The sequence below is a fragment of the Octodon degus genome, unplaced genomic scaffold (genome assembly GCF_000260255.1).
Source record: "Octodon degus isolate 3935 unplaced genomic scaffold, OctDeg1.0 scaffold00243, whole genome shotgun sequence".
Lineage (NCBI taxonomy): Eukaryota > Metazoa > Chordata > Mammalia > Rodentia > Octodontidae > Octodon > Octodon degus.
In genome coordinates, this window is record NW_004524819.1 from 2531192 (window position 1) to 2547060 (window position 15869).

Consider the following 15869-nt stretch of genomic DNA (forward strand, 5'->3'; position numbering starts at 1 on the left):
CCCTTGCCTCCCTTGCCTGCCACCTTTCCTAGTTTAGAGCATTATTCCTTCTCTACAATATGGGACATCTTTATCTGGACCTCCCCCATGAACATGTGTTTTGAATATTTATTTACAAATTTCATCATCATTACTGAAATGTAAACTGCAAAAATGAGATCATTTCCCTCTCTGAAAGTTCAGGCTATCTCACTGTCTGACATAGTGTAGATTTTGAAAACATATAACCTGTTATTGTGGAAAAATGAATGAATGTGGGACTGCATAGATGGCCCCTTGGTGATCTGAGCAAGCTGTGGAGGAATAGCACACAAGACTCCCTTCTCACTTCTACCGACTTCTCACTTCATCCTCCCTGTGTTATATGAGCTTCTATGTGAATCGAAGCAACTATTTACTCACTGAAGACCTATAATGTGCACGGCACAAAGATAGCTCCAGGACTGAGATTTTATTTTTTTATTAATTTTTTGGAACCAGGAATCAAACTTGGGACCTTGTGCTTACCAGGCAGGTGCTTATTCCACTGAGCTATCTCCCTGGCCCCTGACATTTTAGGAAAAAAAAAACAAGTCTGTTACCTCTCTAGTTCTGCCACCCAAAAATAATTTCCAGGCCACTTATATCTATTTGTTTTTATTGAAAGGCTGAGACAGAGAGGTAAGAAAGCAGAAATCATTGAAAAGATTTGGGGCTGTCACATCTATATATAGCATTTTACATTGCCAATTCACAATTTCTGAATGAGTTATTTCTATGTCCCTTCACAACAGCCAGCACTGCAGTGCCTTGCATATATTATATGCTTAATGGGTACTTATCAACTGATTTTTATACAAGCATGTGACAGCATAAATGCATTTTGAAAAATGAGAAGACTGAGTGCTAAAATAGTCACAATTCTTTCTTTCAAAATACACAGTAGCGAGTTAGATTTAAAGTTCAAATGCCTCTGTACCCTGCCCTGTGGTATCTCTAACCACGGTGATCTGATAAGATAGTTGAAGTTGCAGTTACAGGGTAGTTGACAACCTTTGCTCCCTCTCCACAATCAAAAGCATTCTTACCTTTTAGGTGAGCCACACTAGGTTACTTGCTGTGGAGTTCTCAAGAGCATAGGATCATCTTTTTCACCGTCCAAAGAAGATGCTGTTTAATTTTAAGATCCTGTTGAACAATGCCACTCTGAGAACTGGTCACAATATCATGGTGCGAAATTTTCAGTAAGTAATGAACAGAGAGTTGGGATTGATTTAGGTATCATGGTGATAAATGAAATTATACTGTGCAAATGAGAGCTGCCACCAAAGGCCTCTTTCTGTAGTGTATTGTGCCACAGTCTACTCTTATGTGAGCCAGCTGCCTCTAATTGCAGCTGAGTTTTCATTTCTCAGCTTTTCTGTAATTTGATTTTATCATGCTTGCTATATGTGTCTATGTGTGGGGAGGTAACTATGGCAGGTACAACTGACTAAACATTCTTGACATCTTCCATTTGTGTATGTTCTAAATGAACTGAAAGAAATTACAAGAGTGATGGTTTTTTTGCTTTGTTTTGTTTTTGATACCAGGAATCAAACTCAGACCTTGTCCTTGCCAAGCAGATGCTGTACTGCTGAGCTATGTCCCTGGCCTACAGGAGGAAATTTACGTAGGGCCTCCAGCTTTTATCTGGGTGTGATAGAAAACAATACATCATTCAGTGCTGTTAGAAAAATCTATTATTTTAATGAAATAGATTCCAGATAGCAACTAGATAAATACTTAGAAATCTGGTGCAAGAAAACCTAACTTATATGTAATGGGAATAACAGTACTGTTTACAAAATCTAAATTTGAAGTTCATATCAAAAATTGCTGATGGCATGAACAAAAGGTATTATCTTCCATGAATTCACTATAAAAGCGTGAATTCTGTTTGTAGTCATTGATCACATGCTTGCAACTGGCATGAGTGTCAGTGGGGAAAGGGGAGAAGAGAGAACATGAGTCAGCTTAGTAAGCAAGGCTATCAGATACCAACATCCTAGCCATAAAGCTTCTAGAAGACTTGGATATTGTCAATCAGATAAAATTTTTCTATAGCCTCTTTATAAAATATAAACTAAGGTCTAAATAATATCCCTGACTTCCAAAATGTGAATATTGCTTCACCTATATAATAGAAAAAAAGATAATAGTTGTTCTGCCTATATTATATGATATTGTAGAATCATTTAACAAATACTCATTGAGTACCTGCTTTGTGCCATGCCCTATGCAAGATGCTGGAGATAGTATAGGACAGGAAATGAGATATTTCATTCCAACCATGTGAAGTCACAGTCTGGTGATAACCAATGAGATAATGTGTGTGAAACTTGTAAAGTAACAGACATTGTTTATTATTCCACCCACTGAGTTACATCAGGTAAAAGTATGATTAAAATTTATTTCATGGTTTTTAACAAAGAAAAAAATCACTGAGTTGTGAATACTCAAATGAACGAATAACCAAAGCTTGGAACTCAAACTTGTACTCATCTTAGAAAATTACAAGAATATTTTACAATTATTGTAGGTTAAATTTTGTAAGCAAAACCTTTGTGAAGTAGTGGAGATTTTTTGGAAATATGCTAACAACCTCATGTCTATATCTGGTAGCCAGACTACATTTCTGGTAACATACTATAGAAATGATCCCTGAAAGTATAGCCTTCAGACTACATTTCTGAAAATTCTGGTTAGCCATCTATCGTGGGACAAAATATAGCTAAATCAGCCCAAACTTCTACTTACTGTTTGAAAAAAGTGAAAGTCTGGAGTTACCAAGGTTGTAAAAAGCTCAATATTACATTTTATTGAAAAATAACCTTGAAATAGTTTCAACATGGTGCTCTCTGTGACAGAGGTATTTTTCCCACTCTATTATTTATTCATACTACCTGCCACCTAAATGAATTCAAAATTATTGATCTTTATTAAGACCTTCAACCTTTCACAAACTCCCTCAACAAGAGAGAAAAGCTTCCTGTCAAATCTATGTTATACTATTACTTTGATTTTCAGCCTTTCACTAAAATTTAAGTTCTTTTTCTTTTGTTCAATTCTTGGAGAAAGCAGAGGGCTTTTGTTACTCAACATATCACGTGAGTTTGCAACTGCGGCATAATGCGAAATACACGGTAAGGGCTTGAAAGTGCCACAAAACAGGGGCTCTTAAAGTAAGTAGCCATATTGCCATCTATATGATAAAATCACAGCTGAGGAGAGCCTGAAGCCATCCACATAGGGCCCTAGATCAATCACTTTTAGTCATTTAGTTTTCTTATACAAAGTCAATAGATTCAGATGCCAAGATTGGTGAAAATGCCCAGTCCACAGGCTTTGCATCTCACAACAAGGCTTTGGAGTCTGCTGTGTTTGGATGATAGTGTACCATGATTCATTGCATATCAGGCAAACCACTTAGAGCTTTTGAAGAAACCACTGAAAGATTCCTTTTCTTTATCAGAGAAGAGCAATTTGTAAGTGCAGTTCAATTTCATCTCACAAATAGAAATTTCCTCAAAGAATATTGAGCTAAGCCACCCAATTTTGTGGAGGTTATGGATTGGAGCTGAAGGTGACTAGTTTTTAGGTATTTCATTCCAAATCTCTATAAGAGCTCACATAACTCATTATGTTCATTTAATCTCACACACATACTCATCCGTATACATGTGGACACATGAAACAATTACAGGTCGTTCGTGTTCTCGTGAAAGAGAGAATATTGCTATTTGATTATTTATATTTTGTGTCAAAGCATAAAATAATACCTTTATTAAGCATATATCTTAACTTGACCCCAGAAAAGCATGCAAAGCATGATATGACGACAGGAAAGGTGATGTGTTTCCTTTGGCCAACAGTAGAATTTTCACCCAGTGTGTTATTTTTGGTAATTTGGTAATTTAACTAAAATAGAGGAAGCCACAAAGTTTCAGGTTTTCCACACACACCTGTATTCTCAGCAATTGAGAGGCTGAGGCAGGAAGATTCCTGCAAGTTTGAGGCCAGACTGCGCTGCATACAAAGTTAAAGGTCAATCTGAACTACAAATGGAAAGTCTGTCTAAAAAAAAATATAGGTTTGCCCCAGTCCTCATCTGAATTCTTTAATTTTCTGATAAGTTCCACAAATTTATATATTAATGATCTTAGAAACACTGAGTTACTCAGTGTTTATGTTGCATATAAGTATGTGTCAACACAACAGTAAGGAAGATTCCAAATAAATTTTTGTAATTTTTTTTTTTTTTTTGGAGGAACCGGGGATTGAACTCAAGCCCTTACACTTGCCAGGGAAGCACTTATTCTACTGAACCATCTCCCCGGCCCCTGTAAAAATTTATTTTAACTGCTGATAGTAAAGTAAATAAATTTGGAAGTGATTTGTGAATTTTTTATATCAATGGAATCAACTCAAGATTTTTATTAGAACTTAATTTCCCCCATTTGTTTCCTAATATGCCATTTTTGAAAAGGAAAGATAGGGATAAGATTAAAGCTAGGCAACTGAAAATTCAGAAATTTGGTGTTTATGAATGTTATAAGTATTGTGGAAGACAAATGCATGGAAAATCACTGACTTACTTCACTTTTTAGATGGTGAATTAAAAGCAGAGATGGAAAATGGCTTTCCCTAGGTCGTAGTTTATTCCTACATCTAGGTTGACCAAGAACTATAATTCAACTATTTAAAGGCACAGCTCTTTTCTCTTCTGTGCTTTGATACTTTGATCTTTCTTAATTGATTGAGTTGGCCAGTCTACCATTGCTCTGTGTCACTTTTCAGGTATAACCAAAATACATCAAGAAAGACAAAAAGAAAATATGCCTTAGCTCTTGTGTTTATTCAAGATTATAAAGAAATACCTTACTTTTTGCTCTTTTGAGACATTCATTAATCTCTGTCACAAAAGGTTGAGGGATCCAGATACAAAAATATAATCAATCGCTGGGAAGAAATGAGCAGGGGAACTAGGGCTAGGAGAGGTCTCTATTTCATCATTGCCTGTTGTTTTAATAAATATTTTACATTCTTAAAAAGAAAAAGAAAAAGAAAGAAATATCAGACTCTCAGCCTCAAGGCCCATTGGCTCTGCCTGATACTTTCAGAAGCTAAAGTCTTTATTTCAGATTCTCCACGAGGATCAGAATATGATTTAACACTGATATTTTTTTCTGCTCTGGTAAAATCAGTTTCAGTCTGACCACATTTTACATGAATTAAGCATTTTTTTTTCTCCTAACAAAATACAATCATACCAGAGAACATATTCAAGTCTCCCCTACCCCAAAACAATTTACCAGAGTTGGAAAATGCAGACTTCAGCCACAAAAGTTTTCATTCTGCCAGTAGTAAATATACTTCCACTTTCCAGCTGAAAAGATATATGGGCAGAGCTAAAATAAGAATCTTTTATTACTTTGGCTTAGCTTTTTAGTATTCAAGGATTTGGAGTTAAGAAATCTCTGTAGTTATTTTTTAAGTAATAAAATTAATATAAAGAACTGCTCAGGCCTTTTTCAAAGGCTCTAGTTCTAACCAGATTGCAAATGATATTTTAAAAACGTTTTAATTTACTTTTTGCTTAAAAATATTTATAGATATTAATAAGGTACAATGTGACCGGAAAGATGGCTCAGTAGAATAAGTGCTTGCCTGGCAACACAAGGGTCTGAGTTCAATCCCCAGTTCTGCCAAAAAAAAAAAAAAAAAAAAAAAAAAGGTACAATGTGGTGTTTGAGTTCATGTACGTTGGGTAGTGATCAACATGGGGTGATTAGCATGGCGATCAAAGCTATTCAGTTCCTGCTGTTTTTCCCAATAGTAGGGCCTCCCTGTTATGTGTGAGCTGAAGAGTGATAATGTGATTTAGGTCTGGTTTATGGACATCATTTCTTGTTTACTTCTGGCTTACTTCTTGTACACTTTAGTGCAAGAAGACCCAAGGACTTTACCGGAAAGATATATAAGTCATGATTTTGGCCTTCATTCTGGTGCCCATGAGCCAACATAGGCTGCCTATAATCATGGCATGAGGTCTCTATAGAAACTTTATAACTTTAGGTCAGCAGCTTTTGCTGGCTAATTTGAGTATAGAGTTTTCATAGAAAAACATCAAAATGCTTGCAATAGACCAAAAAAAAAAAAAAAGGCTTGTGTCAGAGGCATTTAGACGGTCCAACTGTGGAGTGCTACTTTCTCCAATTTTTATTTAGCTTAGGAAAGAGGTGTGGCAGCTTCATTTTGAAGCCAAGCGGAGGTCGATGAGGAGATGGTAAACAGGATAGGAATTTAAACGAGAACCATTGTGTTTCCTTTCCTTTTAGTGATAAATTTTCCTGGTAAGTTCTTGATATCTATGAAAAACAACTTTTTCCCAAGCGAACATTTCCTGCCCCACCTCCTGGGTAGAATTGTGAGAGGTAATGACTATTCTAATGATTTTTCAGGATGTAAACAGTATTCCCTTCATCTGTTGTGGTACCTTTAAAGATATTTTTCTAGTTAATCACTCAAGCCCTCATAATGTGTCAAGCTGTACAATATGTTTCTTTCTACACTTTTGTTGCCATGAACAAAAGGGTTTTATGCATCACTATCTGGTACTTCGCAGTACAATGGTAAATGGCTCCACTTGTTCCACTTAGTCTTCCCTGCTGTTTGCCAGGTTTGGGCACTTGACTCAGAGAGATGTACTTAGAATCCAGGTTTTAATGCTTATCTTTCATCAATATGTGCCCAACCATTGTTCTCAGTAGAGTAAAGTGGTTGTGTCCTGGGGGAGTTCAACTTTACAAATACTCTAAACTACAATTAGTTGCTCTCCAAGACTCTTAAGCTGTGTAGCCAGCCTGGGCCATAGCCCACACTTGTTCTTGTCACAAACTAATTCTATTTCAAAGGTCCCTGTTGTCTCTTCATATTATCAAACTTTGGTCAGGAAAAATTTGGTCAGGATGATGAAAATCTATCATGGCACATTTCCCTAAATTCATTCCCAGAAATCTGCTGAATGTCTTATACGAACTGATTTAGTTGATCTCCTATCATTCATTCATCCATGTACTTAAAATATTTATTGAATCTCAACATAAGTCAGGCACTGAAGTAGCACTGGATATACATAAATGAGAGAATAAACTGGTGAATAAGCCAGGCAGGGTCTCTAACATCATGGATCATGTATTATAATGAGAAGTTTAAAAGTCAGCAATAAACAGATATAGATAGATAGATAGATAGATAGATAGATAGATAGATAGATAGATAGATGTATATATATAATGGCAAGCGTTATGAACAAAATGAAGCTAAAGTAATGGCTACTTAGTACAGTTAGGGAAGGAAACTCATGGGAGATGGTGTGTAAACTCTCAGGGTAAGGAGAAGGAGGTATCTTGAGAACTGAAGAAAGAGTGTTTTGGACAGTGGGAATGATATGGCAAGGAGTCCTCTGATGTAAGAACACTTAGTGTACAGGCAGCCTTTCCTTTGCATGATCTGAATATGCATCAGTTTCAGTTACAAATCTTCTAATAACATAGTTCAAATTTTATTTATCAGTAATTGTTAGTAATTGCATGAAGTGAAACTTCACTGGTAGCTCTTTGGTTCAGAAATCGCCGTGTAAATAACAGGAGTACAGTCTGATCAGTGACTGAGTCCATTACGCCTTTCAAAGTCTGTTGATGGGTTGGAGATGCAGTTCAGTGAGAGAGCACCTGCCTACCCTATGCAGATCCTGGGTTCAATCCACAGTTATGAAAAAGGAAAATCTATTGGTGATTGGTCACAGCTCACATATAGATCTGAAAGAGCACAGTTGTGCCATCCCCTTTGCTACCAGTAATAAACCAAGGGACATTTTATAAAAATGGATAATCAAAAGAGGGAGTTGCCAGGCAGACATAAAAGTGCAGCAGAGCAATTAAAATTATAATACAGAATTCAATGATTAAAGTAGAATTAAAATGTACATAGAGTTGTCCTAGTCATTTTCCTCATCACTGGAACAAAACACTTATCAGGCACAACTTAAAGTTGGAGAGATTTATTTTGCTTCATGTTTTTAGGCATCATTAGCTGGCTCCAAGACAGAAATGGCATGGCAGAAGGGCCAAGCATAGAAAGATGCTCATGTCATGGTGGCTAGAAATCAGAGCAGCAAAAGAAAAGGTAGGGAGGGAGATAGCCCCTTCCAGGTCATGCCCCCTGTAGCCCACCACTAACTCCTAACTCTTAAGAGCACACTCAGCTACAAAATCATCAGTGAGTCAGTCTTCTGATAAGCACAGTATCTCTGTGATCCAATCTCCTTCCCAAAGCCCCACCTCTGAACACATGAGGTTTTGAGGGGACACTCGGATATAAACCATAAGGAAAGTTAAAGAAGCAGTGACTAAATGTGGGATTGTTGGCTTTGCCTCTGTTTGGGAGGTACTATATATTTAGCCAGAGGGACTTGGTGAAGGCAAAATTACTGCCATAAATGAAGGAAATGGTTGTGACAAAAAAGATAAAGATGTTCCAGAAGAAGTGGCAAAACACTTGCCATTAGAGGAATTTGAAGAGATGTTACACATTAAAATGTAAAGAATAAAATGGCACAAGTTGCTCCACTCCTAGGAGTATGACGATTCACCAAAACCTAGAAAAGGATGCTTGCTCTCTGTTGTAAGTTACATGAGAAGCCAAGCATGTGCATACTCTTTACAGTATTTTTACAAAGAAGCAAAGTACTATAATTCTCAAAATCTCTCTTAAAATGTAGTATACTAAACTCATTAGTTTGTTGTTGTTGTTGTTTTGAGGGACCAGGGATTGAACTCAGGACCCTGCACTTGCCAGGCAAGCGCTTATTCTACTGAGCTATCTCCCCTGCCCCTCATTAGTTTTTTTTTCTACTTTCCTACACACTTGTAATGGACAGTAGAAGAGTTTTTAATAGTTTGACAAAAATTGTTAAAACTCACAGAACAATTATTAGGTTATAGGTTGATTTGTATGGTATCAGATATAAAACAGTTTCTCATATACAAAGCCAGAACTGCCTATATTGTTTTTAAAAAAGCAAACTGTGGAGGATATTGTCATAGGTAAAATAGACTAAAAGGAAACACTATATCATTTTACTTATATGATGCATTTCAAATAGTCAAATTCAAAAGCAAGGAATACAGTAGTGGTTGCCAAATGCTATGGATTGGGAGGTATGAGAAATTGTTCAGTGGATATAAAGTTTTAGTTTAAATTTCTTTCAGATGAATAAGTTCTAGAGAACTACTATACACATAATACCTCTGGCTAAAAATATGCTATTGTTATTGTGCATTTCAAAATTTGCTAGAAGCACAGATTTCATGTTAAGTGTCTTTACTGCAAAATGAACAAACAAAACCACAAGGGGACTTTAGTGGGGAGGGATTATGTGTTAACATTTATTGTATGTGAAATCTCAGTGCCATAAGAGTGAAGGCAACGTTATCAGCAGCTACTATCAGGAGTCTAGAATCATAGAGATCCTTCTGATCACTTGCATCAAAGAGAAGAATTTAAAATAAATTTTCTGTTTTATATAAACTTGAAAATCAAAGGCCTTGACCAAAAAAAAAAAAAGACTCAAGGAGGATATTTGTTTTTTCTGCCCTTGCACACAAATCTTGTTGCAGCAGAGAGCTAAAAACAGGTGTATATCACAGTGCAATCACAACTGCAGAATGGTAACCCTAACCCTAAACACAAACTTAACTCCACTTCCAACCTGGATATTTCTTGAAGTGTGAAGGACAAATGTGAGGAATTCAAAGAGACACTGTACATCCTTCAATCTGTCTTTTTTTCCCCAGCAAGGGTAAAGGGGGTGGGGGTGGTGGTAATGGTATAACAGGTGGTTGGTGAAGCTTTCAAAGAAGCAAAAGCTATTGTTGGTTCTGCTTTTTCCTATTTCCTTTCATGGAAATGGAGAAAAAAGTTTTCTTTCTTGAATCATTTTCTTCTTTTTCCTTTTTTGAGACAGGGTTGCAGTTCAGGCTGGCCTTGTGCTCACTTTTAGCCCCCAGGCTGGTCGCAAATTCACAGTGATCCTCCACTCTCAACCTCCCCCCTCCAGGGGCTGGGGAGATACCTCAGTAGAATAGGCACTTGCATGGCAAGTGCAAGGTCCTTAGTTCAATCCCCATACTGAAAAACACACAAAAAACTACTTTCCCTTTCTCAACCTTCCAAGTGCTGGGATTACAAGCATGAGCCACCACACCTAGTCCCTTGAATCATTTTTGTTTCCAATTCTGTTTCTCTGAGATACAACAACACAACATAATGCTAAGCTTCATGATAGTCTTCTTATCAAAACCTGTCTCCTGTGAATATTCAGAAGGGACAGTATGTAACAAAACCTAGTAAAGGGCAAGGGTAGAGGAGGATATTAAATCCCAAAGCACAGCAGTTTGGAGCCTCAGCTCTTGCAGGCTCCAAATATAACCAGAATTATGAGCTTGAGCTCTCTAAGGCCTCAAATTAGCTCATGAGCTATTTTTGCCATTTTTAATGGATGTGACTTCAACACATGTAGAGATGTTCCCCAAATTCCTTGAACATTGGAAGTGGGGTTTTCCAGCAAAGTCTTTTCCTTTTTAAAGTAATACTGTAGAAAGATGGAAGGCATAGAATAGCAATGTGTTACAGCAAAATAAAGAGCCAGGAGAGTTTATCTTTATAGTTGTATAGTTCTTGGATCTCATTCTAAAAGAAAAAGTATCTTCAAAACTACCCTAAACACACATGCCTACTATGCCTTAATTCTGAACAAGACATGCATAACCTATTACAGATTCCCAAAAGAAGGTTCCATTTCACCCTGAAAATTTGTGAATATCAATCAAAGTGTTTACTTCTCAATAGTGTCAAGACTTAGCATTTTCCAAGTGCTATTGAAACTATTACTGATTAATACTAGCAGAGCCAAATTCATACCCAAGACTCTCACATAAATTCAAATTTCTTACATAAATATCATGCCTTCAAAATTATCAAATGATTGACTATGATAAAATAGGCAGTGACTATGATATTGTAGGCAGTTTTAAGTTGCTTTTCCTAGGGTTTTGGAAGAAATAAGATGAAGATGTGTTCTACAGTTTTCTTTAGCTGGTAAAATGTTTTGGAACATTTCTAAATTTATTTTGTAAATAACTCTTCTCAATCAAATTTGTTTATATTTTGTTATATACAATCTATAGCAGCATATATTATAAATAAATAAACATATATTATGTATGTACTGTCAAAAACTTTTCAATCTTAGAGATATATAATTTAAAACTTGAAGACCAATACTTTAAAAAAATGCCCATTTGGAGAGTCTAATATTCATATGCTTTTAAAAGTTATAGGCAGTGGAATATCTTTGAAGTAAGAGTGTTGATGAAAATTTTCTTTCCCATACAATCTTAAAATATAACTGTGCATGTATAATTGAAAACATTATTAATGTCTTAAATCATACACTTTACAAATTCTCAATCTTTATAGAAGTTTTTTCCTTACTAAGCATACTCTCTAAAGGAATTGCTCTCATAGTTTCTATTGAAGATAATCTGTTCATCAATTGAACAGTAAATGTATCAATTAATTTGTCCAAAAAGTTATATGTTTAGTAAAATATTCATTTGTGGAAGTTATTTTGCCATCATGCATAAAAACAACATAGAGTGAATTCATGATTTTCCCATCTATGATTTGTTACCACTGCAAGAAACGACGACATACATAAATCTGAATACATGGTTTGCTCCTTATCCCAAACAAAAATCAGGCCTCTTCCTAAGCTGGAATTCAAGCATTATCATTTTGTGACCAATACTGTACTCTTAGTAAGATTAGTGTTTAACTATATAGTAAACCACAATTTGTCCCCAGTTGTTCATTATTTCCAGTTCATCTATTCATTGCCACTAGTGTGGTAGATGATACTTGTTATTGTTAAATACAAATAACAGTGAAAATAATAAAATGCATTCTGCCCATCTTATGAAGTAATTGCCCCAATAACAGTGCCAACTCAATCAATGTAATGCAGTGTTAAAATTGGTGTCCTTATGTCTTAGTTTCTGCCCAGGCCCATTGAATCCTGACTCTTTCCTTACCCCAAGTTGAGAGGGTAGACATCTAAGACGAAACTTGTAAAGGAGATAGACAAGAATCAGCTTTTCAACACACTGGCCACCACCTTTAGCATGTAGAATAGGTTGCAGAAACTAAGAGAAGGGCTGGAGATTAGAAGAGGTGTTTTGAAAATGAGATTGCAGAAATATTTTGGCATGCATTATTCACAATAGTCAAGATATGGAAACAACCATAAGTGTTCAATAGCTGAATTAGTTTGAAATGCAGTGAGATAGTGAGGTTAAGCTTGATAGCCTAAATTGTTTGATAATAACAATAAGCTTGTCTTCTGGATGGTTAACAACCTATGTTTGCAGACCAAAATTAGAGAAAAAGGAGGGCTACAAGGAAAGCCAACATTTTGGCCCTAACCTTCCAAGGTCAATTAAGACTCAGGACATATGAGAACTTGTACTGTAACATCATGTACCTCGGTAGTGTCCCAAATTTTCTGATCAAGAAGATTATGGGGCCAAACAGGAAAGTGATCGATGACGTAGAGTGTGCCTAAGGAGTTTTTAAAAATCTATAGAATATATGCACATTGAAATACTATTCCACCATAAAATGAAAACTAGGAACAACAGGAGGGAACCTAGAGGATATTATGTTAAGTGAAGTAAACCAGGCACAAGGGAGACAAATACTATGTAATATTACTTACAGGTAGCATCTAAAAAGAATGAACTCAGAAATTGAGAGTAGATTGGTAGTTATTGGGGTTAGAGGTATAGATCGTGGATGGGGAAAGGGAAGGTGTTCAACAGGTACATTCAAAGAATAAGTGCAGATGTTTTTTTTTGAATAATATAGTAGCTATAGTTAACAATAAGTTATTAAATTATCAAAATAGATAAAACAGAATTTTTAATGCTCTCACCACAAAAGATAACTATTTGAGGTAATTAAATGCTAATTAACTTAATTTTATTATTACAAATGTGTTTATAGGAACATAACATTACACCCCATAAATGCATGCAGTTATTGTTTTTCAACTAGAAAAGCTTTTCAAAAAGTACAGGAGTTAAAATGAAAAGGAAAGAAGCAAACATAAAAAGCTTTTTGGAGAGTCTTCCACTATGCATGAGAAGCCCCCATGAAGTAGATGTTTTGTCCTCAGTTCAAGCTTAATCAAAGTGGCTCCCATGTACACATCAAGCACTCCTGTGAGAAATTTCTGGTGATTATAGAGTTCTTCAAAGGACCTCCCAAAGCAACCAACAAAATAGTCAGTCTTAAACAGCCACAGCAATGCTAGATGGCTAGAATAGAACAGGACTTTCCATTGGCTTATAACTTCTCACCTTCCTTTTGCCTCTCTTGAAGGAACAGAAGGCAAGGAATCAGGAAACAGTTCGTGGCATTCAGAGGCAATGGCCTCATAGAGGAGGCCATTTTAAATCAAGTATAAACTAGAGGAAAAAAGATATCAACTTACAGCAAATTTCTTAAGTTTTTAAAAAATATTACTAATATTATATTATTATTACACATTATTTTATGGAGACCCTTTGGTTTGGTGTAGTAAATTAAGCAGAAGACTTTTTTTTGAAAGTTACTAGAAAAGCTGCAGTGCCCATTGAATTTTCATCCAGTACCAAAAAGTAAGATTTAAAAACAAACAATGTCTAAGAACAGTTCCAAACAAAAGGGAGAAAACTAAAGTGTTCTTTCTATCATACATTACAAATTATGCTTATACATGCTAGTGATTTCAATAATAATAGATAAAAATAATGAATGCATGTATATGCCATAAACTGCTTGTTTTACATGTACTGAATCATTTCCTCCTCATAACAACCTTACTAACATTTATTGTACTCATTTTCTTGCTGAGATTTTGATGCAGGGAGAAATTAAGTAACTTGCCTGCAATTACATGCCTAGTAAGTGGAAAAACTATTCATATGGAGTATTTCAAATCAATCAGTATTAAATATTTCTACCACAAATTCTTTTCTTTCATATCCAAAATATAGCCATGTCAGTGTAACTTCATTAACATTTTGCAGAGACACATAGGGCTATGTGTGATTTGCTATGTTTTGTTTCTAGAACAAAGAACCACCATGGAACATGAGTTTGATTCCTTAAATACATGTTTTTCCTCTTACTTTTTCTCTTTATTTTAGGCATGGACAACCACTACGAAAGGATGTACAGCTGAAGGGTCGTGACCTCCTGACTCTAAAGAACTTTACAGGAGAAGAAATTAAGTATATGCTGTGGTTATCAGCAGATCTGAAATTTAGAATAAAACAGAAAGGAGAAGTATGTAAATTTTTTGCTAGCTTCCATTAGTACCAATCAGCCTTTTTAGAAGCAGCTTTCCCAAAGAAGAAAAGACATTAAAATTCCTAAAGAGTAGCTAATGAAACCTCACAGTCAAGGTAATTGATTATCACTGAGTATACAGGCATATAAAAAAGCACAAAAAACAGTTATTCTATGACAAATCATTGCACTTCTTTCATGTGGAATACTGAAATGCATTATTAAGTGGATCAGAAATTGAGAAATCATTCAGTGGGAAGTTCTTATTTTTATACCTCCTTTTTTCTCTATAAATTTTCTAGTAAGCTAAAAATGACAATATTTTTCCTATCATTGAGTTTCAGTTCTGGATACACAGCAGATATACAAGCATTGGGACAATATTTAAAAATTCACAATGATATTATGGTGTTTTAAAAAGCACTTTGAGGGCTGGTGAGATGGCTCAGTGGTCTAAGGCTCCTACTTAGAACAAACTAAGCTAAACAAAGCACAGGGACTGCGGTTCAATCCCCCAACACCACATGCCAGCCAGCCCCGCCCCCTGGTGGGCTGAGCTGGCCACACACACAAAATAAATAAATAAATATTTAAAAAGAAAAAAAAAGCACTTTGATTAGTAACAAACAAAATGGTAGGCAAGTAGGAGAAGGAATGCTGCTGCATGGTACTTAGCTGTAAGCATTATTCGGAATTTTGAGCAATTTATTTGACACATGCTTAATTAATGCAGTAGTTTCATTTTATAGAGGTAAATTATGAAAGCGTGTTTGTATTCCAAGCTCATTCAAAGTATTTTTGGCAGTTGTTTCAGGTTGAGAAAGTTCTACATGAACTTAATTTTCTCATTTAGTTGTCCAGCTTTCCAACTTTCAAAGAGCAACCTGAGGACAAGAGAGACCCCAAGTACTATGTGTGGATGTTCTTATAGAACAACTGAAATGAGGATAAAAGGTCTTTCTAGATCCCAGGCTTTTGTTCTTCACCCTCTGTGTACAAGGAAAGTTAGCTGGCAGAAGGTATTTGTTCCCAAACTCATCCTATCAGGAAGTCCATCAAGAGAAAGGAAGGAAGAAGAGCCACACCCCACACCCAAAGGCTCCAGATTGTTTTCCAATAACTTTCATAAACAAAGACTTAGTACTCCCATCAGAATGTAGACTGAGTACATAGCTTAAAATCTGAGACTTCATCATTGACCAAGTAGGAGTCTTTCACTCCATGGTGTGACAGAGTAGCGTGTTCTTAGCTGAAAAGACACCTTTGAGGCAAACACCTTGAGAGTTATCAAAAATTGAATTGGCATCTCAATGGAGCTAAGTAAGATAATAGCGTTCCAGTATTAAATATTATTACACTTTGGAGCAAGAACCCAGATTGAATCCAGAATAATA

At 35.8% G+C, this 15869-nt stretch overlaps 1 protein-coding gene and 1 pseudogene across 1 annotated transcript in view; one reads left to right on the forward strand and one right to left on the reverse strand.

Moving 5' to 3' along the window:
- The first annotated feature begins 1047 nt into the window (after positions 1-1047).
- Otc (ornithine carbamoyltransferase) overlaps positions 1048-15869 on the forward strand; it is a 77538-nt gene continuing 62716 nt past the window's right edge. Inside the window, exons 1-2 of the mRNA XM_004645906.2 lie at positions 1048-1223; positions 14334-14472. Coding sequence (XP_004645963.1) covers positions 1147-1223; positions 14334-14472 — 216 coding nt within the window. The 5' untranslated portion in view covers positions 1048-1146. The remainder of the gene's footprint in view (positions 1224-14333; positions 14473-15869) is intronic.
- On the reverse strand, positions 2618-2698 carry LOC111813938 (annotated as a pseudogene).